This window comes from Antennarius striatus, chromosome 3 (genome assembly GCF_040054535.1).
Source record: "Antennarius striatus isolate MH-2024 chromosome 3, ASM4005453v1, whole genome shotgun sequence".
Classification (NCBI taxonomy): Eukaryota; Metazoa; Chordata; class Actinopteri; order Lophiiformes; family Antennariidae; genus Antennarius; species Antennarius striatus.
This window is the reverse complement of record NC_090778.1, coordinates 9,989,517-10,016,757: the sequence shown is the minus strand read 5'-3', so window position 1 is coordinate 10,016,757 and position 27,241 is coordinate 9,989,517. Positions and strand designations below refer to the sequence as shown.

Below are 27,241 nucleotides of genomic sequence, written 5' to 3'. Positions count from 1 at the left end.
CACCAGATTATTTATCACTACAACTCGACCTCTGTACGACATTCTGGGGAGCAACCATTTCCATTTTTTAAGTTTCCCTTTTTTCAACGACGCCCTCCCAGTTCTTCCTGGTTGTTGTCTCATTTCCCAGGTACACACCGAGATATTTGAGACCATCAGTCTCAAATCTTGAGGAAGAACCGGGAGGTTGCCATGCCACTCACCAACAGCAAGGGCTTCACTTTTGTTCCAGTTTACTTTTGCAGCAGTTAAAACATTGAATGAGTTTGTCAAACCCACCAAAACATCAACATCCCTTTGGTTTTCGATAAGAACAACAACATCATCAGCATAGGCAGATAAAAGAATGCTCTCTCCAACACCAGGTAAAATCAAACCATCGATGCTTTTGCGGATTTTACAGAGGAGGGGTTCCAGAGAGAGTGCATAGAGCATCCCAGACAGAGCACAGCCCTGCCGGATGCCCCGATGCACCCTGAAGGGGCACACAATAGGTTTGATCCCGGTGGATGACCTGCTCCATAGCTTCCCTCACCCTGGTAGCCAAAGCCTTGGACAGAATCTTGTAATTGGTGCAGAGCAGTGACACAGGGCGCCAGTTCTTGATGTCCTGCAGATTGCCTTGAACTTGGACATTTGTTCTGACATTAGAATGTCGTTGCAAACTTTTCTTTTAAAAAGATTACATCCACAATGCAAATCTGTCAAAATTCACCACAGGTTTTCCAGCTTTAAGGTAATTTTATCAGGCAAAAGCAATCGACTTGGATGTTTTATTTATTATTGGTAATAAATTAAAAAAGAAAGAAAGAATGGCCTCATAAAATGTGGATGACCACAACATCAGTGTTACTTCTGCCCTTTATCTTGTAACTACTGTGAATAAATGCTGATTCTTAGGATGGGTTACATCTCTTTAATTCAAGTTAAAACATTTTTATAAAAAACTTACTAGTATGGTTTTAAAAAATCACAGACTCATATGTGTATGAGTGTTCATTTAAGGACACACATACACAACACTAAAAAATAGGCTGTATTAAATATGACTACTGTATATTCATGTTTTAACTTAAAATCATATTCAAGTTAAACTGGGTATCATATTTTCACATTTTAGATTACAGATAATGAACATTGAATGAATATTTAAATGTGCCATTTTCATCCATTTATTTCAGCTCTATTTATTTATCAGGCCAGTTTTGTTTTGTTATGTTTTTCTGAGTTTTTTTTCTTTTCACAACAGTAGGTGAGATTGTATCCCTGCATTTACTGGGGAAGAGAAAAATGAAGATCTGGTCAATTTACTGAAACACAAACTTAACAAATTAGAGCTGGAGCCTCCTGCTGTGACCTTCAGTTTCAGAATGAGAGTGGCTTTGATTTGTATTGTGCAGACCCATTCAATGGGAAGTGTAAAACAGTGTGACCATGCCTGAACTGGCCTGCTTTCCATCAAATGCATGCTTTACACATATGGGATCTATAGCAGAGGCTAGCACTACAAATGTGGTTACTGGTCTGAGCAATGATTTAATTACTGTATGGTTGAGCTTGTTAAGACTACAGGGTGTTAGAAAGTACAGTGTGATGATCAGTGGTGGAGGAAGTATTCAGCTCCTAAGTTTACAGTTATAGTTGGTCAATGTACATTATTTCATATTCAGTTTGTTATATTTACAATATTTTGTATTATCTGTATTATCTACTGAAATGCTGTGGTAGAGCACTAGAAAGCAAAGAATTAAAAATGATCGATTGGTTCAATTCACAGCTGAGAAATTCAATTATTTACTGTAAATTCCACCTCTGAAGAAGATGAATAACATCTACATGCCCACAAAATTCTGCTTCTGCACCCTCTTCTGTGACACGTCACGTCTTCCCTTAATCTTCCCTCATGTCTTCCCTTACATCTCCCGTCTTGTTTTTTCCTCACTACATCAATCCACCTTCTCTTTGGTGTTCCTCTTGCTCTCTTGCCTGGCAGCTCCATCCTCAACACCCTTTTACCAATAACATGACAAACCCAACATGTTTGGCATTTGTGCTTATTTAACTGATGAATGACTCACCAACATTGAAGCAGCATCACAGCATGGAACAATTTTAAGTAAGGGCATCTTTCATTGAAATGACATAAATGTTTTAGTTCCAGCAGTGGTGCCGGTTCTGAGGGGACTGTGATGATTTAAAAAAAAACAGGGTTTTTTAAATCTGAATAATATGTCCATCTACTTTGGTGAAGAAGCGCAGCCACAAATTTTATACTCAATAAAGTAAAGCTGCAATACCAACGCCTGCCAGCTGAAGAAGAGGCAAATTAAATCGTACCTTCCATTACATATTGCTCACCCTGAAGAGAGAATTTTTATTCTAGAAGAATTCAGGATGAGCGACACAAGGACGATGCCCATGTAATTGATTCTAAGAAGTTGTACAGATCATTATCAGTTCAGTGAATTAAATTTAACAATTCTAGTTTATTGTCTGAGTTTATTTTACATGTTGTTTTAGGTTGTTGGACTCTTATCCTACTATGTACAGAATGATCCAATCACAATGTGAAGCCACAACTCTGCACCATAGTTCTCATTTTCATTCACACATCATAAACATGGCATAAGAGCCAAACCTTTGCAGGATGATCAATGCAGTATCTTGGCCTAAATGTTTTTGTACTAAATAATAGATTATTCCTTTAGTGTGTGAATGATAAATGGGACGTGCACTGATTCAAAATAAATGCTCATTGTCAAAAACTGAAATTTCCTCATTAGGTCAAAAATTATTAATGTTGTGTGGCGTAGCGGAGATGTTGCTGCAAAGGATTATTCCACCATCTGTTGGTGATGAGCTGTACACACATTAAACATCTCTAGTCACACTGTAGGACTGATAGACCCAAAGATTACACTATTCAATAGCAACCCTAAATACTAAGGCCCTCTTTATATCACATTATATCCAGCTACTAAATGACTCATGTCCAAGTTAATAGGAAATCATCATTTTAGAATTGCGGAGATTGGCTTGATAATAATTTTATGATAAATTTGTCTAACAATAAACTTTGCCTATTACAGTATTCACATTAAGGATGGTGTTGGCTATTCATCTATTATTTACTATCACTGTATTATTATTTATATAATTATTTATGTCTATTTAAGATATCACAAAATCTTAAAAAGATAGACAGCAGGATTTCATTGTATCTCCTCATGGAATCAGAGTAACTCTATCTACAGTTTTATATATAGCCATACAAGAACAATAATTTTTTAAAAACTCAGCCATGAGGTGTTTAGACATTTGAATTTCATTACTATTTTTCATTAAGGCCATTGTTGTGAAGACATTTAGCTAATATTTAATTTTTTAAAAATCTAATTTAAAAATAAATGATCAATAATAAGCACACTCGATTGTCAAACACAGGTAAACAACATTTACATTGAATCTGAATAAATTCAGGGCGACACGGTGGCAGTGCCGCTGTCGCTGCACAGCAAGGCGGTTGCAGGTTTGAGTCCCACTGTGTGGAGTTTGCATGTTCTCCCCCTGTCTATGTGGGTTCTCTCCGGGTTCTCACCTCCAAAAACATGCACTTCAGGTTAATTGGTCGGTCCCAAATTGCCCGTAGGAGTGAGTGTTAGTGTCCATGTTTGTTTGTCTCTGTGTGGCTCTGCGGTACACTGGCGTCGCGCCCAGAGTTTTCCCCCTCCTCACGCACAAAACAACTGGGATAGGCTCCAGCTCACCATGACCCAGGTAAGCTGGTCTATCTTTGCGAGATGTCGTAAAGATAGAGCTTTTTTTTTTCTCCATGATTTTTTTTTTCTCCATGTCACCTTAGGTGCTCCGTAAAAAACAAATAAATAATGAAGTTTAAAAAAAAAGAAAAATTGCACTTATGCAAAGTTGATCTTGAATATGTTTTTTATTGCAGTAAAAAAAAAAAAAAGTACAAAATTTTACAAAATATTAATCAGGAAGAACAGTGACAAAAAAGGACAAATGCCAGATTTCTTATCTGGGAAACTGTTGTAAAAAAGAAACGCCAATGTTTTTAAAGCTTCAGTCTTCAGAGTTACAGTGCATAAAATTATATCAATATATTGATAAATATCTAAAGGTTTCATTACATATACAACTTATTTGGACAGTACCACTTAAATACGTGAAATAGACTTATATAGTCTTATTACTTTTATTCTGCAATGAGAGTATAAACAAATCTGTTAAATGTGATTAAGGGTTTAATTTTTCTTTAAATGCAACCTGTGATTTGACGCATGACTTAATATCCTTTTGCCAATTATGAGACATTTCAACACTGAAAGCACAGCTGTGACCCGTGTTTGACTATCCCAGCACCTTTTCTTCTATTTGCTGTCACCATCTACAACATGATGTTTGTGTAAGCAGTATTAGCACACAGGCCCCAGCTCCAAGACAATGGAAACATCTAACACAAAACCAGACCTCCCTTAAAACTGTGAAAAAAAGACGAAACCAAAAAATATTTTGAGCTTAATGAACAATTCAGCAATTTTTAAAATATGCACCTAAAATGTATTCTGCACATTTACACTGCTTATTCCATCAAAACGCTTAACGGTTAATACATACTGTCAGTGGTGCAAATCATCTTCAGTTCACTGACCTCCAGGCTCTCTCTGCTGAGCTATAAAATTTCTTCAACTATAAAAGACAATCCTATGAAAAAACTCTTTGGTTCATCACCAGCGCCGGGTACATTCGAATGAGCCACATTGTGGATGCTCAGATATAGGCTTGAGATACAAAAAGCATCCATCAGCAGTATGCATGGATGCCATGGAAACGAAAATATAGGAATGAAAAATATTGAATTTTCTCTGACTTTTCAAACACCGGATAATAACGTTTTGGTCAGGTCTGACTGCAGGTTGTAATATAATAAAAACTGAATGATGAATCAGCTGCTCAAGCATTTATAGACATACATAAATGTCTGGGGGGAGTACTAAGCTTATTTTATTCACTTAAGGTCCAAAGCTGCACTTTAGAAGACACAGAATCCTATTATAATGAACGTTTTTTTCTGAATTGTTTACAAGTAATAATTACGTAATGGCTTTATAAAATTATTAAGCGGACAAGACAGACACAGCCCACGAGAAAGAACAACATTTGGTTTTCCAGGTTGTTTCTGCCATCAATTCAAATACATGCAGGTCAAGTCGACACTTAAAACAGATTAGTGAATGCCAGGGTTGAATAACGAATAATGAAATAATTTAGATTGCGTATTATTTTATGTCAAATATTTTGTAACCAGTTAAGGTATATATTATTTCCCACTGCCCAGCAGAAATGAAGATTATATTTCAGATGTCACTTTCAGTAGAGAGTAAATCAAATGCCGGACCTGCTGCACAGAATGCTCTTCTCCCTCTGAGAATCCTTCTTCATTTTCCCCAAAATATGTTGAAGTCTGCGACCTGCCACAGCCAATGAAACGGTTGATGATGAATGAATGCTGAAGTCATATGGAGTTAATTCATCATACAGGGATTGTGAACACAGAAGACAAACTGTTGAATGTTCAACGAGAGTAGGATGGACCATGAATGTAGAATGACATATACATATATATTGTATTTCTTGCCTTACTTTGCCTTTGTTATATAAACCATTCATTAGTTTGAAGAACATTATGAAAGGAGAGCTTTCGTAAGACCGATCACATTGAGTGAATCTCCTTCAGGAGAAAAATATTGAGACAGGCTTTTTGAGCAGAGAGGCTCACAGAAAGAAAGCTCAACTGCGAGAAACATCCTCTATGATGGACTAACATAACCCAGCTGTTGAGCAATAACTGAAACAACTCTGTGAGATGTCTGTCTCACCACTACCACAAAACAAAGATAACATCGGGAGGGAGAAGAAGATCTTCAGCAAGAAGGGCCTTTTGAAATTATCACTCAATTCCTCACTCTGGCTTTAATTTGTTATTCAAACATGCAGCTCTGGTCACAAAATTCGTATCTTAGCCATTTACCAAGAGCCCAGATCTCAGAGGAGAGCAAGAGATTACGGGCGTGGCTGTTTCAGTAAGCGGTGAGGGGCCTTATCTCTGTGTGTTTAATCAGAGTAGATGTCCAGATGATGATGGCAGTGAGAAATTGTCCTCAGTTTACACGTATAATGCTCAGAGGAGGCGAGAGCTGGTCGTAATTCCCTATCATACGTGGAGAAGGGGAAAAAAAATCACTGATCTGACAGGAGCAACACATTCATGAACATTCATTATTCCCAAATATTATGTGTTGCAGCCAAAGTGCTCCCCGCTTATATAGCTTCCGAGATTGGAAAGTGGAATGGCTGAAAATAACATTTTAATTACACATTTCAAATATTGTCATGCTGGTTATATCCTCTGTGCAAAGCTCTGCTGTGCATCTGGACTCCCGGATTAAAGAAAACCAGGGTGGTCTGTAAACACAATGACACTTTGTCTCGACTTAAATCGACTGACAAGGTAACTGTTTATGTAGTCTGAAATGTATAATTTATCTGCCTCTCATCTGCTCCTCTTCTGCATGGGGAATGAAAACAACACAAAAACTCACAATATAAAAATGTTGGCGTATTTTCACTTAAAAAGTACATCTCAAACTTAAGTCATGTACTTTTCAAACATCTTGACAAAGTAGAGACACATAGTGAAAAGTCCTTGACAGCCCTTTGGAAGCAATTCAAGCTCAAGATCATTCAAATGGGAGCTCTAAACACCTCTTACTGCCAATAACATACAGTTATCCAGCTGGCAGCACTGACTCACTATCAGGGGACAGGATCACTTATAGTCCTGTACATCTGGAGTGAGGTCACCTCCACATCAGGGGCCTTGATGTTCTGGGGACGTCCTGTGGGGCTGTATCCAGCTGATCGTCCCATGGGACTGAAACCCGAGGTGGTGCGGCCCATGTGAGTGAGAGCTGTAGATCGCGATACAGCGGGACGCCGCAGGAACCGTCCCGATGTCACCAGGTCCCCATAGCCTTGGGCGTGGGAGAAGGCGTAGCCCGAACGGCGAGAGCTGGTGCGGCGGATGCGGGCGCGTTGAGTTGGAGGGGGAGGTGTTGCCTTGGCCTGTCTCACCTTGAACATCACCTGAAAGTTTAGACACATAGTAGCAAGGTTACTTCATATAGACAAGGTAAATACTTTGGGCACAGAGCACCAGCTTTTGTTGTTACATACAAGTCAAATGAGCCATTCCTGGTTACAGCCTACTGGTTGATAAGGCTGATCATGAAAAGGTGAAGTGTAGACTATGTGTGCGTACCTTGTCATTGATGGTGGGGCAGAGCTGCATCAACAGGAAGCGGTAGGTAACCACAGGAAGGACACACAGAATGGAGGTGAGGAGGATCGTCAGCCAGACGTTTGGCTGCTGCAGAGAGTTTCGACCTATTCCTGGACAAAGACACAAATAAACACATTCATCGTTTCCTATACATACTGTATGTATGTGTTTGTGTGTGTGTGTGTGTGCTCGTGTGTGCGTGTGTGCAAGCGTGTGTGTCAGAAAATATATAGAATTATTTATCTGAAATAATCCTTGTTATCTAATGAATAAAACTGTAGATTATATGAAAAAAAATATAAAAACTAACTTTTGAAACTTTTACATTTATTTCTTAACCCCTCAAAGACAACACTGGTACGAGGAGGGGCAAAAGTATGAGTATTTATCCAGTGTTTAGTATTTTCTTTGAATCAGATTGGAATTGGTTGGAAGGTAACAGAAGTGTGTAAATGTATGATACCAGTTCAGCATATGTGGCAAGTCCGTAAGTTTACGACACTCACCTACAAAAGGGAAGGCAGACGGCAACGCGAGAAACAACCCGTTACTGTACATAGTGAACGTAACAGCAAAGTAAATGGCCAGACTTCCCAACACAAAGAAAGTGTTCACCGCTGTCCAGTAAGACATCTCCAGTCCCAACTACAGAAGAACAAACAAACCATGCCATAAATAACAAAAACATATTTAAAAAAATCATCCAAATGGACGACATTCCTCATACCTGGATGCTGACAGCAAACAGGAGACATGTTTGGGTCAGAAGGGCAAAGGATTGGTAGTCGGCTACGTCTTTGCCATCGTCTCTAACGGTGTTGTACATGGCCGCGTAGGGGATGAAGAAGAGCACTAGGGAGCTGTAGCAGCTGTGGAGGGCACACTTAAAGAAGGACCTCTTGCTGAAATACAGATTGAGCTGACCAGGGATGTAGAGCTGAGGATGCTCGAAACTCCACACGTCGTTCACGTCCTGATCAGCAGGGGGAGACAAAGACATCAGTTAGTGTGAGCGTGGCCACGTTTATGCTCTTAGGACCAGTTCTGATTCAATGCCTTTGGTGGAACATAATGAAGGACATTAACTCAAGCAAAAAACAAACATTGGGATTTGACTTTTTTTCTTTTTCAGGATTTTTTTTCTCGATATTTTTGGACAATCGCTTGGAGAAACCAACATTCTTTGGGTCATTTCTGACAAGTTTCTGATCATTACAATGCCAGTAATCATTGATTTAACAGTGAAAATAAGATGAATCCAACATTAAAATAGTTCTTATTGATTGAATTCCTTGACTAAATATTTAAAAATGAGTTCTAACTCAAAAAATAAAAATACAATTCTAGTTTCATGTTAGTGCAAAGATAGCAATACAGTATTTAATGAGATTATAATAGTAAAGCAATCCGTTGAAAATTTTCTTCATAATGTATTTTTACTTAAGAAACACTTTAAATGTGGAATAAGAGGGAGAATATCCCCCCAACAATGATTTCAGACTTAAGACATCACATATTGTTTATAATCAAACTTTCAGACCCATGCAGACATTCACACATCAGTAGTTACCTGGTCAAACAGACTCATTCCCAGTACAGGTAGTGCTGTGTACATCAGGTTGTAGAGTGTTATGAACCACTCATCATACACTGTCTGGAAAGCAAAGTCAAAAGACAAAACTGAATTTCAGAAATTCAAGGTCCTGAACACAACAAACAACACAAATGGTTTTGGAGACATTAATGAAGAGATATAAAATGCCCACTACTCATGTTAATAGCATTTCATTTGTCATGTTTAATTAGTTTCAAAAATAATACAGCGATGCTCTCTCTCTTTTGAATGTTCTGATTTTTTTGGGGGGCAGCAGTCGCTCAGTCCACTAAGTCTTGGGCTGGGGACTGGAGGGTGGCCGGTTCAAGGCTCATATGAACCAAAAAGTTCGGAGTGTGAACTGTGGTGGAGAGGGGCCAATTCACCTCCTGAGCACTGCCGGGATGCCCTTGAGCAAGGCACTGTCCCCTTACAAGTTGCTCACTGGGTGCAACACAAAGGTGTTGCCTGCTGCTCTACCTCTCATTATCTGCATGCCTACAGGCCCCTTGTGTGTGTGTGTGTGTGTGTGTGTGTGTGTGTGTGTGTGTGTGTGTGTGTGTGTGTGTGTGTGTGTGTGTGTGTGTGTTTGTCACAGGCCTATAATCACATATTCTTATATGCTTGTGATTAACAGATGACAACTAGAGTGGATAAATAAATTGCCCTATGGGGGAGTAATAAAGTTGATTCTTCCTCTTGATGATTGGTGCTGATTGTGCGTATTGTTTGAGTAAGAGGTGACACATCCAGGATAAATACAAATATTAAACCATTGCTGCATTTTAACATGATGTGCATAATGAATACCAAATTACCAAACATATCCGGCAGTACAAATATTCTCCTGAACCATTAGCTATGGTTTAGGAGCTGTTCCGTCACACAACACTTCCTGTGAGTGTACTCTGCATTTGCATGAGAAGGACATGTCATGCTTTCTGAGCTTTACTGCTCTGGCAATACTCTATTCCTGAGAAGTGAATATGAATTATCTGCAAATCGATGAATGCATCATGTTTGCATCAGTGAGAAGTGATTTTAATTTTACCACCAGAGGGTGGCCTGTTCAGCGTTGGCTAATGTGGATTCTGTTGTCCTTATCTCATGTTTTCTGATCCAGAATAAACAAGGCAGTCAGAGAATGCAACATCCTGTGGCATCATCACATTTTTGTGCCTCTGGCTTTCTGAAAATGTTCCTTTTTGTTTTGTGATTATATCTCATCAGGTTTCAGAGATGTGAACCTCAAAAGGTATGAAAGTGAAATTTTGACTTTGACCTAGTTTTTCAAATTCAAGGTTGTGATCTAATTTTCATCTCCTTGCCTCCCTGAATATAACGCCTTTTGTTTCGTCTTTCTATCTTATCTGGTTCCTGAGATATGTGGGGTGGGGGGGACTATACAAAAGTTTAATTTTGACCTTGACCTAGTTTTCTTGAAGTCAAGATCATCTCATTTTCATTCCCTTTGCCGACCGAGTAATTTGAGAACATCACCGCTTCGCGGGATGTAACCAACATCAATAGAAAAACAATGTTTATCTGTTTATCGCTGAAAGCTTCAAGTGGATTTATGATTAGAATGTGACATAAGTCAATATTTCAGGTACAGTATGTAGTTATTTTTCAGGCATCAAATAATATATCATCCAATTACCGTCCCTTTAGAGACATTGGTCTGAGCATTGCTGTAGCTGACCTTTGTCAAACTATTTTTAGATACTTTTTCCTCCATATTACTCACTTTGGTCCATTTCATACCATTCTATGTCTTTAATTGCTTCTTATTATCTGAGTGTAGATTTTTTTCCTTTTTTCCTTCTGAGCAAAGTACAGCATCTTCAATTTATTTACTCGCATTTTGATTCTTAGGCCACATGTTCCTGAAGGTACAAACAAGCTAATCCACATGTGTCAAACTCAAGGCTCGGGGGCCAAATGTGGCCCGCCACATAATTTTATGAGGCCCGCGAGAGCATAAAAGTAAAGATAAATAGGAAACGTGTGTCAAAAACTACATTTCCCACAATGCAGTAGTTAAGTCCATTTGAACATTGACAAAAACATTTTGAACAAAGTTAACGTTTTAACTTGTGTTTGGTTTTATTTTTCTTTATTCAATTTGATAGTTTGACAGATTAAACTTTAATGTCTGAAACTTGAATAAGTTATAAATTATTTAACATTAAGGAGTAGTTACATTTATTTTACATTAGATTGAGTTAGATTTATTTACATTTATAAGTTACATCTGGCCCTTTGAGAAAAGCCATTATGCTGATGTGGCACTCGGTGAAAATGAGTTTGACACCCCTGAGCTAAGCAATCAGAGCACACATGAAGATGATAAGCCGGATAAAGCAAATTAAATCAAATGACCTACAAAGTCAATCAAATTAAAAGACTACCATTCAAATATTCAATTTAATCCCCACTTTAATCCCCTCCTCACCTTGTCTCACTTCATGCTCTCACCTGTGCAGAGAAGCCGCAGAAGAACGCGTACCAGAAGTGAACAAAGGTGAAGGTGAAATTCTTGTAGAAGAAATAGCGTAGGAACTTGCACATACGCAAGTAGGACCAGCGGCCGTGCACCAGCAAAAGGCGCTGCAGGAAGCGGAACTGGGCGAAGGAGTAATCACTGGAAAGCACAGCTTGCATGCCCTCCTGACCTGAGATGCCCACACCGATATGAGCAGCTGGGGAAGAAGAGAGGAAGATGAGAGAAATGTTTTAATTTAATGGATCCAAGGCAGATCGAACCAAAGGACGAATGTGTTTGCTTTTTGTGAAGCACACTTTCGTCACTTTCTGTTAGCTGGTGGTGAATTCCAATTTTATTTTAACCACTACGGGGCAGAAAAACACAAAAACATAATGAGAGATCACTTGATATCTGCTAGCCACATCATTATCATATTGTGTCATTGTAGTAGGTAACCTGTATGCAGCATTCTCAACAAATGTTAGCAGCATTTCATAACTCATTTATAGAAAAAAAAAGATGTATTAATGTTGATAAGCACCTTTAGCTTTTGTGCAATTCCTCTATTACGAATTTTTCTTGTATTTAATTTCTTGATATACGAATACAGATTTGTAAAGTGACCGAAAACAAATTCGTCCTGCACAAAAAGCTGTTCTTGGCATTGCGGATACCTCTGATCATGCTGACATCATTGGCTCCATCTCCTATGGCCAGTGTGACTGCCTGCTTGTACTTCTTGACCAGCTCCACTACCTGGGCCTTCTGCAGCGGAGTGACCCTGCAGCAGATCACTGCCTTACACATGCACGCCGTCTTCAGGAGCTCCAGCTCAGTGCTGTGATCGAGGGCGTATGCCTGAAGGAGCGCGGAGTAAATATGAAAACGATCACAGAGATGAATCAATCAGCTGAGAGTATTAAAACTTTACTGTAGAGGGTCAGCAACTGTAGATAATAATAATAATAATATTAGACCTTTATTGTCCCACAGTGGGGAAATTTGTGAATGATGTGCCCACAGTGAGAATAACAAAAACAGGGAGTAAACAAGATGATAAACTATGGCACATATAAGGATTTGATAAAGGATGGCTTTCTATTGTACATTTGATGAAAGTTCATCATGACAGATTAATGAATTAACACTGCACTTGACATACCAAGCTGTGTCCATTGATAACCAGGCCGTACTCTCCGTCTGCCACCTCGTCAGCGACCGTTTTCACTCTTTGACTGAGAGTCCTTTCTGGTAGAAACACTGACTCTTCCACCACATCCGGTTTCATTTTCATCCGTGCATTTCTGCACCACAAAAAAATAAAAATCTGATGGGTGCATGGGAAAGTTTTATCAGCCTGTGAAAACGACCAATGCTCAGTTAAATTTAAAATATTTTTAAAAAAGCATTCTCTGACCTCAGTTCCTGCCTGACATCTTCAGATGAATTACCGGAGATGACGAAGACTTCTTTCATCTCCTCCCGCAATAAGTTGCATGAGTAACCAATGTTTTCTGCAGTTTCTGCAACATCAATATTAAAAATAAGGAGAGCCGCCATGACTATCGTGTCTAAATACAGTATAACATTCATTTTAATATGAGGACATTGATTTAGCAATTATTCTGGACGAAATTTGGGTCCAGATATCACAAAAAAGTTCACAACAATTGGCAAATTAAAATTTTTTAAAAACAAGTGTATACAAGCACCTATGGTATACGTGAAATGCATGCCATCAGATAGAAGTACCATCACTCTACCAGAATTTTCATCGTAAATAAAGATACCGTACTAGTTTATATACAAAATCTACACTCACTTTTTCAATATTGTGAACTTTTTCTTTTTTAATTCACTATATAACAAACAAATTAAATATACCATGTTTTAAATGACAGCTTCTCATCGTGGGGTGAAGTTGTGTACCTTGTTTGTCGCCTGTCAAAACCCAGATTTTGATGTCCGCTTTGGACAGCTGCTCAATAGTCTGAGGGACACCATCTTGTAACTTGTCTTCTATGGCTGTTGCTCCAAGCAGCTGAACACAAACACACATTCATGCAAAATTATCAGGCTGTGCATCTGATTAAAAAAAAAAACTCAAATGAAAGAAGATCCAGTCATTTTTTTTAGTTTGAGCTTCAGTGTGAGTTTCCTTGTTCTCCTACCAACAGATCTTTCTCTATCTCCTCATACAGCTGGTCCAACTTGCTCTCCCTCTCCTCCAGCTCTGTGCTGGCCTGATGGTGGCGCTGTTTCCATTGGCTGAAATACTCCTCATCCAAATCCTTATAGGCCAGCACCAGGGTCCGTAAGCCTTCCCCTGCAAACTCCTGCAAAACAGCATGCACATACTTCAATGGGTGAGCCCTGCGCATGTAAATATACACATATAAATAAATGAATATACAGATGCATCGCAGGACAACCAACACACACATTATCTGATTAAGAATTTAAAGATAAAAAACAGAAGCAAAACTCATGTCTACACAATAAACTCTAAGATGAGAGAAGCACACCAGACCAAGCCATTTCTGCAGCCTTGAAAACAACATGCAGTGTACAGGAAATAACAGAAATAAAAAGTGAAGAAATAAGTAGGAGAGTAAAAAATGTGAGGTTGCTGCTAAAGCATCTCACAACTGATATAAAGTAGAATTAGATTAGATGTCCTCTATGTTACACTGGATAACGGATAACGGATGAAGATTAATGTCTCAACAGATGGAACTGACTTTGGGTTGAATGTTCCAGACTGCAAAGTTTTGTCAGACAGAAGATCATCTGATTTTCTTTCTTTTTTGTGTTATTTTCCTCTGTTTAATAGAAATAATGCTGTCAACACTATATAGTATAGAGGACATATCAAATAAACAACACATTTTTTTCTTTTGATTTCTTTTCTGGTTAGCGAGAGGCTTCAGGGTGATTCCACAATGACTTTATTAGCATAAACACAGACACAGAGAAAACAATACTGACGTTAAGGTGTTCTGTAGTGACGTCCATCATTTTGCTGCAGGACTGATGCAGCCTCTCGTAGACGATTGTGTCTGCACCCTTACAGTACAGAGACAGTTTTCCTTCTGGACTCCGAACTGTCCACACAATCACGTACAAAAATGAGCAGAAATCATAAAACAAAATTAAATTATGATCCTAAATGCAAAAAAAGTAGAAATGTGATAATCTGGCAGAAACAAACAAAACAAAATACGCATAATCTGTGCTGACAGTTGCACTCTACTTTCAGTGCACGACGCACCTATGACGGACATCCTTTTGCGGATGTTGTTGAAATCCAGTATGGCTAGGAGTTCATAGCTGCACTGCTGGCCCATCTCCACGATGGAAATGCTGTCTGGTGTTCGTGAGCGAAAGACAAATCCAAAATTTCTGGCAGCTGTAACCAAAGCACCCTCGTCTGGAGACTGAGCCTGGTAGAAGATCTCACCTGAGAGACAATTTCATTTGCCAGAAATGGTCATTTAATTTGGCAGAAGATGAAGAAGAATGTACAGTATGCAGTTAGACTGAGTGTAAAGCAGCAGTAGCTCTTCATCTTCTAGTTACTTTGGTGAAAATACTGTACATTAAAGTCTGACACATTGGTCAACTGGCGTGTTCTCCTTGTGTTTTGACTATAAAAAGAAGTTGTGCTTCAGTAACTCAAACAGAAACACCTCATCACTTTCACACCTTCTTTCTTCTCTTCTACCATAACAGTGTGGCAAAGGGCCAGCAGTCTGAAGAAGGCGTGGACCTCTGGGTTTTCCAGCTTCACGGCCTCCACCAGGGCGTGGTCATGGAACACAAAGCGAGGGTCAGCCAGTGTGTTGAAAGAGAAGTCCACCGTCTCTGTGTGCTGATGAAGATGAAGGGCGATGAGGATGATGCCTCTTTAAACTGCTCTTACTAAGTACAGTAATAAGACTTGATGAGGTCGAACTCACCTCAGTGATGTCTAGTCTTTGACCAGTGTAGTCATAAATGTCTCCTGAAAAGAGGAAAAAGAAAGCAGATTTAAGTCATGAGTGCTGATTCCACTAAAGGTAAACCCATTAACTGGTCTGGACCATTAACTGGGGTCAATACTGCTACTGACAGAAATCAACTCTGATGGTTGTGCATCCTCAACTGTGATCAATGACAACAGTTCAAACAACAGTTTGATCAAGTTCAGTTTTATGAATTAGCTGTTTTAATTTGAATGTTCAGTTGCATTTTATACATTAATAAGTTAAAGTTTAATGGTCTTTGACCCAGTTTAACAATTTTCCAGTTCAAAATAAAGCCAACATCTTTGCAGATGTTGGGGCATTGCGGTGATGCTGGCACATTAATCACTTAGCAGATTTTTTTGTTACAATCTATTGTTATTTAAAAATGGTAGAGTTAAAATCCTCAATCAGATGACCACTAGAGTGAAGTTAGGGGTCTTGAATCTCACCATAACATTTTCCGTTGATGGAGCACTTGTTGAAGGTCATGATGTTCTGGGTGAGAGTTCCTGTTTTGTCACTGAAGACGTATTTGATTTGGCCGAGCTCCTCATTCAGCGTGGTAGTACGAGCCTCAGCGGGGGTGTTGTTCCGTGTGTAGAACATTTTGCTGTCCCAGTCAATATAGAAGCTGTTTCCCAACCGGATGATCTCCACACTGCCAAAAGATGCAGATACAGGAAGAACTAGATACATGCTTAATATTTCTTGATTTACACAACTGGATGCATGTTGTTGTTGAAACAACAAGCAAAACTAGTTTTGTGACAGAAATTTTTTTTTAAAAATTACACATACTTTACCTAACATAGAGAGAGATGGGCACCAAAGTGTTAAGGATGATAACGTAGGACCAAAATGTGAGAAAGGCAGACAAGGCAGCATCATTTCCGTTTTGTCTTGGCAGGAAGGCTGTGAGGTTTGAGCCTTCATTCAGCTCCCAGACGTAGTTTCCTATAGCCAGGATGGTACACATGAAGGCCAAGAAGCCAAAAATCTGCATGGAAAGTTTTCAGAATTTAGAAGTCAGACCACAGTCAGAGAATCAAAAAGGAAAACTAACGTCAAACCCAAGAAAATTGTGTAATATTTACAGATTTTTTTTCATATAATCTGTCATATTGTTTAATCATGTTTGTGGTCAGTCAGATTGAGGCTTTAAACAAGTAGCATGACATCCTTAAAATGCAAGGACTAAATCCTCTACATTACATGTTGTGATACAGCAGCAGATTCAAAGATTTCAGTAGGTTGACATTTCTCTGCTTGCAACAGCAGACACATTTTATTTCCATAAGAATCATGATTGTAAAGCAAAAATAATAACATGAAATGAAGATCTGCAGCAAAATGAATCCACACCTACAAAATAATGAGCAAACCTGCCATAATGAGAGACAAGCAAATGGTTTGAGGACTCACACAAAGGACTAAAACATTCATTAGACGATCTATGCTGGTCCTCTTGAATGTGCTTTTTCCACAGTTTTGCATCAGCTTCGTCTCAGGGCCTGCAGACACAAGTTAGACTCGTATGAGCTCTTATCCAAACAGTTGTATTATATTCAGGTAAAACTCAGACTTATAAACATGTTTATTCAATGTTTTTAAATAGCTCCCCTACCTCCAAACAGCACCAGTCCAAAGCACCACTCAGTGTTCCTCAGCGTGCAGCCACGCAGCAGGATCTTCTCGTTGTCCAGCGGGTACTTCTGATCAGCATAGGTTAACGTTCCCTTGAAGCGATCCAGGCGATTGTTGGGGGGTTCACAGCGAACCTCACCTGGAGTAAGAGGTGACAAAACAGTTTTGTGCTCCGAATGACAAATTCATCTATATACCTGTAATTAATGTGTGTTTTGCTGTATAGTTTTAGTAGTAGTAACAGTAGTAGTATTAGTAGAGGAAGCAGTAGTATTAGTAGTAGCAGTAGTCATCGTATCTTACCGTTGAAGTCTGCCAGTCTTTCAATATCATCACCCAGGTCTCCTGTCACAGTCAGGGCTTGTCTCACCTTCAGGTTAGTCTCTCTTATGAAGACAGGAGGACAAATAGAGGAAGAGGAGAAGAGAAGGTGAGCACTAGGATGAGGGAAAGACCCACTGCAAAAAGGAGACAGTGAATTACATGTGCAAAACAGATAATGGACTATTTGTACGTTAACTGCTGACAGCTCAATACAGACTAACCCATCCAGTTCTGCTGTCTCTATGTAAACCAGGTTGAGAGGTTCACTGCTGGAGAGCAACAGAAGGTCAGCCTGAAATCAGACATTAACACAGAATGAGACAATCTGAGCTCTTATTCATTCATTCATTATTGCTGTTGGAACTACACACCCTATTAAAGTATCCATAAAAAAAAAAAAATTATATATATATATATATATATATATATATATATATATATATATATCACAAGCTATATATATATATATATATATATATATATATATATATATATATATATATATATATATATATCACAAGCTATATATATATATATATATATATATGTATGCATCATATATACAGCTATGCATCTGAGATCAGTAACTGAGGCAAATGTAATGTTATAGGCAATCAAAATATTACACCAGTTTACATTTACATACATTTAGCTGACAATTTTTTCAATTACCATGGGCATTGGGAAGAGTATAAAAGTATTTTATACTTAAACATGATGATGGTTTAAAGCAAACAAAAGAAAATTAACTGGGAGAAAGACAATTCAAAGAAAATTTATGGAAATAATGAAATGATGATGACAGCAAATAAAATTGAAAAATATTTTATTTGCAGTTATTCACTTACAGTAACAAACTGGTTGTTTTCCAATTTGATGATGTCTCCCACTTGGACGTCCATCCATTTCTCATTCCGCAGTCTGGGAACAAGAAACAGGTAAGTGGTAAGTAAACATTGGGTTCATTTGTGTGTGTGTGCATCTGACATGCAGATGTCAGAGAAAAAGGTTTTGTTTTCCACTTTCATCTATGGCTGTCAAATAATAAACATCACATATAAGTACTGAACACCAAAGACATCCTGATTTTAGTCACTGTCATTTACTTTATCTTTCTTCCTTCTTCTTCTTCTCCTTTCGGCTTTTCCCTTCAGGGGTCGCCACAGCGAATCAGTTGCCTCCATCTAACCCTGTCTTCTGCGTCCTCTTCTCTCACACCAACTACCTTCATGTCCTCTTTCACTACATCCATAAACCTCCTCTTTGGTCTTCCTCTTGGCCTCTTGCCTGGCAGTTCAAAACTCAGCATCCTTCTACCAATATATTCACTATCTCTCCTCTGGACATGTCCAAACCATCTCAGTCTGGCCTCTCTGACTTTATCTCCAAAACCTCTAACATGTGCTGTCCCTCTGATGTACTCATTCCTGATCCTATCCTTCCTGGACACTCCCAAAGAGAACCTCAGCATCTTCATCTCTGCTACCTCCAGCTCTGTCTCCTGTCTTTTCCTCAGTGACACCGTCTCTAGACCAAACAACATCGCTGGTCTCACCACAGTTTTGTACATCCTCCTTTTATTTTAGCTGAAACCTTTCTATCACACCTGACACTTTTCTCCATCCTGCCTGTACACGCTTCTTCACATCTTTTCCACACTCTCCATTGCTCTGGACTGTTGAACCCCGAGTACTTAAAATCCTCCACCTTCTTGATCTCTTCTCCCTGTAATCTTTATCTTTCTTCCAGTTTCCTGAATTTATTTTCTCCCTGCTAGAGAGTTTTTACAACTTGGCTGTCCAAAACTATTCAAGTCAATCCACTGGACATTAAGAAAGTCCTTGGACGTTTCGTCTCTCATCCAAGAGACTTCTTCAGTTCTGAAAGTGGCCGGGTATGTCCCAGTTTATTAACCCTGTGGGGTGTGGTCAGTGCTTTTCACATTCCAACAACCATTGTTGAAACCCATCTGGCTCTTCAATGATTGTTGGTGGGGGTGTCAAAGGGGTCAAAGTGAAATGTGAGTTTCACCTTTGTATGCTAATGAAGGTCATTAGCCTGAGACACATCACCCGTTCAGAGATGGCTTCTCCACTTTGACGTGGAAGGCCTCTTTCACTCCTCTCTCAAACCATTTATCTTCCCTGTCCAAGATCTGAACATCAGTGTCCTGAAATGAGTGTCCCTCTTCCTTGAGGTGAAGGAAGACTACTGAGTTCTGTCTTGATGAATTGGCTCTTCTGTGTTGATCCATGCGTCTGTGTAGTGGTTGTTTGCGTTCCCCTATGTAGACATCTGAGCATTCCTCGCTGCCCTTAACTGCATACACCAGATTGCAGAAAAAATATCAAAGCTAATGTAACATAAACACATAATAACATTTTCAATATTTGCATGAAAGATTTTATTTAGTACTTTTAAACCTGCATTTCAAGATTTCAATATAAAGATAAACATCTGTTACAAACAAGCTATTTCTAGAAATAGTTACACAATCTTACTTGAGGAATAACTAGATAAATCTCCCTCTATGCTGCAATATTTACTGCACATCTTTAGCAATGCATTTGGTGCTAATCGCCGGTGTCAGAGCTAAAACAGGAAGTTTCAGCTTTTCCTATTAGTGCTAATGATAACGCAATTATTGTACACATCAGTTTGAGACACACCACATCAGTTTGAGCACTGGCCACACACACAGGTTGACCCTCAATCCACCCTACAAACCAAAGTTGAAGCAATGGTCCTCCCACAGCATAAAATCTGATTCTATTAATGGTGATGTATTCATTCACCTTGTTGGTTTTCATTGAAATCTCTGAGCAAAAGAAGAAACTCTGTGTTTGTATTCCAGATCCAGCACATGTCAAATCTTTCATTTTTAAGGAAAAGCATTGGCGCCAACCATTGAGCATGAAGCTCCAGTCTGGCAAAGGAAACAAGAGCACAGACAGGAACCAACTGACTCAGCCTAGATGCAAATATTTATATCCAGTTTAACTTTCATAATCGTAAATGATAGTTTGTGACTGAAGAGGAAATAAAATTGGAAAAGTCCTATTTTTACACACATTTTCATGAAAGTTACAGCTGGTTACAACCTCATATGTAATTAAAGTCTCATTTTAACCTCTCCCATCCTCTTAAAACCTCTTAACTTCTTAAAGGACTATAACTGCTAAATTGGATTATATAAAAAAAACAGTAAAAATAATGTTACATGAGTTTTTAGATTTTACTTGTTTATTACTTTTATGAAAGTTTCATTTAAATGACACCTCAAAAAGAATTTTGTATCTCCATTGAATAATGTATCTATAAACTACTAGACCTTCACTAATGAAGATGTTCCAAGTTAAAATTATTATTTAAAAAATGGTGTGGTCTTATTGATGAAATAATATCCAAGTGTGAGCTTGTGATAGCTCCTGTATATCTTTAATAGAAATTCATCTACTTCTGTTGACATGTGAGATATAAAACTCTTACTGGTACAACCAGAGGAAGCAGCTGCAGAGTGTTAGACTCCTGTTGCTTCCTGTTGATCTGATGTCTGCTATTTCAAATATGAGAAGTATGTTTGGATTGGGATACTGAGATTTGACAGACATACTGTATGGGATTTATTCCACCACCTCTATCATTTAGGTTGTGTACACCCAATAAGGTTCCCTGAGGGACACCTGCCTGTAATGAAACGGAGGGAGACAATAATTCTACACAAAAAAACAGGATGTACTGTATGAGCAGTATGTATTAAGAACAATACACTTATTAACTTACTTTCTATCAATGAGGACTTGAACTTTTCTGTTGTTGACATGATTGTCACTCCTGTGGCGATTCTAGAAAGAGGACAAAAACCCCCAGCACTGAGTCACAATAGCGCACAATGAACTAAATATGACCACAGATACATTTCAAAAGAATTCCAGTGAATGTTATTTGTCACCAACTACCATGTTGTGACATCGTCCATGCATACTGGAGTAAACCCTCTAACCACCATCGTTTCGTTGTGTCTCATATCTGTGAGACAGAGCTCCCACAGACAAAGTCTTCTGAATACATTTAATGTTAGTTATGACGAGTTACAATCACCTTGGCTACTACAAAATTTTCAATACAATCTAAATTATGAGTGAAAGACTCTTAAACCAGAACAAAAGCCTTTTGCGTTTTCAGTCAACATGACATTTCTGCCAGATGAGCAGATCATGTAAATAATGTCTGACAGGTTCATGTATGTCTGCAGACTGTCACACTATGACTCCTCTTAGATGTACAGCAGAAATGCAGTTCAACATTTGGACTATATTTGGAGTACATCAAACAAAATCCAGAATTCACAAACACGACTGATAAATAAATTAAAGGTATTGCATATTAAAAGGATATTTACTATTAATGGAATGGAGATTGTGAATGTGTTGAGGACTTTATGATGTACATTCTCAAGGGAAGATAGGACTGATAATGAATCATTGCTATAAAAATGACAATAGCAAACCAGTTTCCTATACTCTTTTTCTACTTTCTACTTTATTCATCCCATTTGGAAAGTTCCCTGAGGCAAATTCCTCCTCAGCTTTTCATTCATTCTAGAGCAGAAGTCCGAAGTATTTATATTGACTAAATTCATACATCACAGCAGTAAATGGTAACAGTTATTTCAGTGTTTGTTTTGCAAGGTTGTCCACCTGGCCACAAACAGTCAGTCCTGAGTTGTTGCGTAGCTGCTGAGATCCAATCGAGCTCAAACACAGAGACACTATGACAGGACAACAGATGGGAACCAGCAGCAGGAACTGTTCAGTATGACTAGCAAAACAGAACAAAAAGACTTTTGTTCTCCCACAGTTTATGTTTAACTCATGACTAATTTTCTTTTAGGGGTTTGGCATTAACTTACAGGCTGCCACACAAACACATACAAACGTACTGTATGTTTGGCTGACCTTGACGGCTGAAATTAAAAATCATTTTCCTTTCTTTGTTTTCAAGGTACATGTCCTTCTGCTTCCATTCTAGTAACAGTTTGACCATTAACAAATAAAAAGGGGCCCTTCCTGATTAGTTCTGATTTGCATGCCAGCCTGAGCTGAGGGGACTTTGGTTTCCCGATCAGCTTTAACTGCCATATGAATCACTGAAATTCAGTAAGGAGAACTACCTCACAAAACAATCTGATGAAACAATCCATTGAGCAATCCTTTAACAGAAAATCTCTCAGAGTTAAAAAGTATAGACACAGATTTTCAAACTGGAGGGAGTGAGAAATGTGTTCCTGCTGAAAGAGTTCATGACAGTGGTGTGGTTTTGAGTAAATGAACACAATTGGCAACATGAGATGATATGAAATTACATAATAACAAGACTTTGTGAAAGGGAAATAACTATTTTTTTTCATACATATCACTCTAACTAACTACCAGAGAAAATCCAGAGCAGATAATAAAACACTTAATCAGTCAGGATCACTTAAGGCAGTAAAGTCTGCAGTGAAATTTCGAAATATAGAAAACACCTTTAAATGTGTATTTTGATGTACGCCTAGACGTTGATAAAGATATGAAAGTCATCATTCATAAAGTAATGAATTACAGGATAATGTATTAAAAAGACTTTACGATATCATCAGTGGCATCCTTGGCAGCAGTGACTGACAGCACGAGAACCAGAGGAACAACCGTGGTGAACCAGGACAGAGAGGAGATCTGAGGGATCACCTAGAAAGAGCACACGCATCAAGACACTAAGAGCGAGGATATGAAGTGACACACAGAAATGACAAAATGGGTGCAAACACTCGAGGACAAAGAAGACATGAAGACAGGAGGGATAAACATGACTGAGTAGAACATCACCACACAACCAGACATTAATATAATTCAGATTAAGCCATGTAGCAAAAAAGAACTCATTTGTTTCTCGTATGGTTCAAACAAGTAAGTTAAAAGTAAATTAACATAAAACAAATATAAATAAATGTAGGAAATATACAGTGGATATCAATTATTTAAAACAGTTATTGTCTGATTCATCCTTGCTGTGAGAAGAACAGCCACTGCAGACCACCAATGTATTGCAACACAAATGTTTTGCACACGATGAGGCAACTTCCTGTTTTACATATTCAACATCCTTAATCTCATTTCGATTCATCCACTTCCTGTTAAGTTAATGCACACCTTCATTGTGACAGGCAAGCTCTTTACTGCCAGTTGTAAATGACTCTCACAATGCAGTCTTCTGCAGACTGACATTTTGATGTGGTTCCAGATATCGTGTCACTATGAGTTAAAAATGGCTTGCGTGGTTTTCACGGTAAATTGAGTCACACACAGATTTCTGATACTAATATATCTGATGATTAATTGGTTTTATGGTGTTTTTTTTATGCTGTAGCTATAAGCTTTATATGTTCTAATGTGGTCAAGTTTTGCCTATTATCATACTCTAGGAGCTAGGACAGTTTTCAATGTTGGTTCATAGAAATGTGAACAAAACAGTGTAGTGTGAGTTTGTTCTTTCAGAGGTCCACAGGCTACCCTCTGTTACCAGATTTGTGACAATGGAATTGGTGGAACGATGAGTTCTCTGGGAACTTTTTGGGTTATTAGCTCTAATGTACAAATTTTATCATACTGCAGAGCACATTGACTGTCTCCACGTTCAAATTTACACTGACATGAGGCTGGATGCAAAAATAAATGATTATGCTTAATAATTCTAATTTCTATCAACTTTGCATTTCATTAACTTTAGAGCTAGATGACAGCCTTGTCTGTTTGTGCCTGCATGCTGTGTATGCGCATTTGTTCTCCTCACCTGGAGCACCAGCAGAAACAGGAAGTAGGCGTTAGCAATTCTCTGGAACTGCTCAAACAAGTTAAGAGGTAGGAAGGTAAAGAAGTTGTACTTGGAGGTCTTGATGGCATTTGTCTGAAAGAAAGTACAGGGGAGTCAATAAGTGAGAGAAAAATATAACTGAATGTTACGTCAGTATGGGATTGGTATTGAAATAAACAATGAGGGTTGACTTTATCAACATAGACAAGTATATACAAAATTGAAGAGGACAAAAAACTGTAAGATCCTTGATTAATATTTGAGATAAAAAAGGCTTTATTTCAATGCACAAGCTAACAGCTACTAAAGCATTAAGCTGGAAAATGAACATGACAAAAAAGTCAAAGCTGGTAGCTTGTTTGGAGTAGCAGATCCTGTCCATCTAAAGTGGTTCAGACTGAAACATTCACAGACGAGTTAATGTTTAAGGGTTTAATCAGGCTCCGGTCAGCTACATTTACAGACTTCCTTCCTCACTTTCTAACTCTCTCCAGGAAGTTTTAGGAACAGGAAAACAAATAAAATGAACAATAAGCATGAATTAAATGTTTTTATAGGGTTTTAAAGTTGTTGGAAACATTTGAGATAATGCAAATGCATAAATGTCTTTCTCTGGAATCACTAAAACAAACTCATCAAACAAATAAAGACCAACAACCCACCAGACAGGTCAAGGTTGTCACTTTAAATGAGAACTGGCTGTCATACACTTTGTTGTTAAAGAAAGATTAAATAATTAAATAAAAACATTTATATGCATAAAACCTTGATGTGTCATGGGAAATAAGTGTATGTACCCAAGATGATAAGACTGGTCTACTGCGTGAAAGGATGAACAAATATTTACTTCTATTTGAGGTCCTTTGGATATTCATAGGGGTACAATGTCGTGACAGGATGTGAAAATAAACAGACAGAAAGACTTTAGATGTGGTGGGGAAAAAAGTCAGAAATTATAGACCTCAAGAAATGTTCTTCAGTTAGAACAATAGCATTGCTGCAGAGGCCTTCCTCTTGATGTTTATGGTATTCCTATGAGCTGACAACCAGGTCATGTTAGTGTGCTAGTTTGTCAAAGCAGTAGCTAAATTATTCAAATCCAATACAAGATGAAATCCGTTCGACTAAGGTCAAGTGCAGGTAATGTTCACCTTCTGTGAACTTTATTGTAACAATTAATAATTTGCTTATGGTAATATTGTTGTCACTCCAGGACTACAAAACTCTGTAACAGACTACATTATTCTTATTTATCCACTGAAACAAAATGTAAAACATGCACTTGTCAGATATTAGTTTGTTAGTTAGCTAGTGAGTTAGTTTTGATTAATGATTAATAATTAGTAATCCGATTAGATTTTTCTTGTTAAAATGTCTCATGCGCACAGTGGCGCAGTGGGTAGCGCTGTCGCTGCACAGCAAGGCGGTTGCCAGTTCGATTCCCACTCTATGCGGAGTTTGCATGTTCTCCCTGTGTCTGCGTGGGTTCTCTCTGGGTTCTCCAGGTTCCTCCCGACTCTGAAAACATGCACTTCAGGTGGGTTGGTAAGTTCCAAAGTGAAGCGCACGTGAGTGGTTGTTCGTCTTTCGTGTGGTTCTGCGATGCATTGGCAATGTGTCTGGAGCGTCTCCCTGGGTAATGTCCATACATCTGCTGGGATAGGCTCCAGCAACCACTCTCACGTGACCCGTGAGAGTGGAAGAAGCGGATTGGGAACATAAATGACTGAAAAGTCTCGCGCACTCCCGTTTCTCAATAGGTTTGTTGTTTCTCCGCTTTTAACTTCTGTATTTTAATAGATTATGATCAATTGTTGTGTTATCATGATAGTAATGTGCTTTCTGCTAATATGCTTTAAACCAGTCCATTGTTACCAGGATGCACTCTTTAATGCCTGCTTATGATAGTTTATACAGTACATAGTTACTTAACAAGTTACTTCAGTCACTGAAGAGACTGGAAAGTTTCACTTCGGTCATTTTGGAGGATACAATGTTTTGTTTATATTTTGTTTATATAAAAGAAAATAGTTTCTTATATTTAGTTTCACTGACTCAGGAAGTAAAACACACTAACATGATTTTTGTTTCTGTTTCACACAAATACCCGGGTGGGAGTGTATCTGAATTTATTTCCTCTGAGTATGTACTGAAGCCCCCCTTTAGGTTGCTCATGTTACAGCTTGTGAAGAGTCTTTGTGAGTTTGCAAATGTTTGACGTAAAGAGACTTATCTGGCGGGAGACGTTTGTTGTGTGCCAGGTGGATCTTATCAGGACGCTGAAAGCTTTGGCCACATAGACTGTGACTCCCAGCATTCCTTGGTCACTGGATTTCTTACTAACGTCAACAGACCAAAGATTTAATTCTACCTGGAAATGTTTTTACACAATTTTTTATATTTTCTGCTAGTTTTACTCCAGTTTCTTTGAGGAATATTTTTATCCATTAACAGAACTGAAGGATAAATTTGAACATTGTTCATTAACTTGTCCATTTTAAAAGTCATATTTGTTTAACATTACAGTATACCAGTTGACATGGATGAGGTTTACTCACCAACAGCCCGCACATATCACTACTTACTGCATATTTAAAGATGAGGTTGTACTCCCGGTCGTTGGCTCGGAGTTTCCTTTCCAGCTCTGATTGGAAAAGTCAGAGAAATTATTCTAGTTTTTTTTATATGATTTAAGAAAATGTTATCGCCAGCAGATCACAGTTCAAAGAAGAAACAAACCCTGAACACACAGTTTTCCATCAAGGGAAATAAATAATACTACACAGTACACACCGTATAGTAATCACAGTAATGTGTATACAGTGGTTTTATAATAGGACATTTCATACAGACAGACAATAGAACATAACAATAAGTTTGATACTGGATGTAGAGTACACTGCAGATTCAAAAAGGTCCTGCCAGCCTCAAAAAGCAGACATTTCATTTAGCAAATCTTCTTCTCCTTT

The 27,241-nt window shown here is 38.3% G+C and overlaps 1 protein-coding gene across 7 annotated transcripts in view; it reads right to left on the bottom strand.

The window, feature by feature from the left end:
- Positions 1-3,933: 3,933 nt before the first annotated feature.
- LOC137591875 (phospholipid-transporting ATPase ID-like) overlaps positions 3,934-27,241 on the bottom strand; it is a 35,255-nt gene continuing 11,947 nt past the window's right edge. For 3 of the 7 annotated variants that reach the window (XM_068309846.1, XM_068309847.1, XM_068309848.1), the window contains 25 exons: positions 26,858-26,916; positions 24,252-24,365; positions 23,051-23,149; positions 21,204-21,265; positions 18,269-18,341; positions 17,400-17,712; positions 17,077-17,235; positions 16,875-16,963; positions 16,256-16,449; positions 15,902-16,110; positions 15,405-15,448; positions 15,151-15,316; positions 14,717-14,905; positions 14,434-14,549; positions 13,617-13,781; positions 13,375-13,486; positions 12,863-12,968; positions 12,608-12,749; positions 12,120-12,303; positions 11,436-11,659; positions 8,934-9,017; positions 8,091-8,336; positions 7,870-8,008; positions 7,343-7,473; positions 3,934-7,167 (listed from right to left, as the gene is read on the bottom strand). In XM_068309846.1, the coding sequence (XP_068165947.1) occupies positions 6,838-7,167; positions 7,343-7,473; positions 7,870-8,008; positions 8,091-8,336; positions 8,934-9,017; positions 11,436-11,659; positions 12,120-12,303; positions 12,608-12,749; positions 12,863-12,968; positions 13,375-13,486; positions 13,617-13,781; positions 14,434-14,549; positions 14,717-14,905; positions 15,151-15,316; positions 15,405-15,448; positions 15,902-16,110; positions 16,256-16,449; positions 16,875-16,963; positions 17,077-17,235; positions 17,400-17,712; positions 18,269-18,341; positions 21,204-21,265; positions 23,051-23,149; positions 24,252-24,365; positions 26,858-26,916 (3,749 nt within the window). In that variant the 3' untranslated portion in view covers positions 3,934-6,837. Of the gene's footprint in view, positions 7,168-7,342; positions 7,474-7,869; positions 8,009-8,090; positions 8,337-8,933; positions 9,018-11,435; positions 11,660-12,119; positions 12,304-12,607; positions 12,750-12,862; positions 12,969-13,374; positions 13,487-13,616; positions 13,782-14,433; positions 14,550-14,716; positions 14,906-15,150; positions 15,317-15,404; positions 15,449-15,901; positions 16,111-16,255; positions 16,450-16,874; positions 16,964-17,076; positions 17,236-17,399; positions 17,713-18,268; positions 18,342-18,526; positions 20,565-21,203; positions 21,266-23,050; positions 23,150-24,251; positions 24,366-26,857; positions 26,917-27,241 lie in introns of those variants that run through there. The other 4 variants (XM_068309850.1, XM_068309851.1, XM_068309849.1 and 1 more) reach the window with 4 other exon arrangements.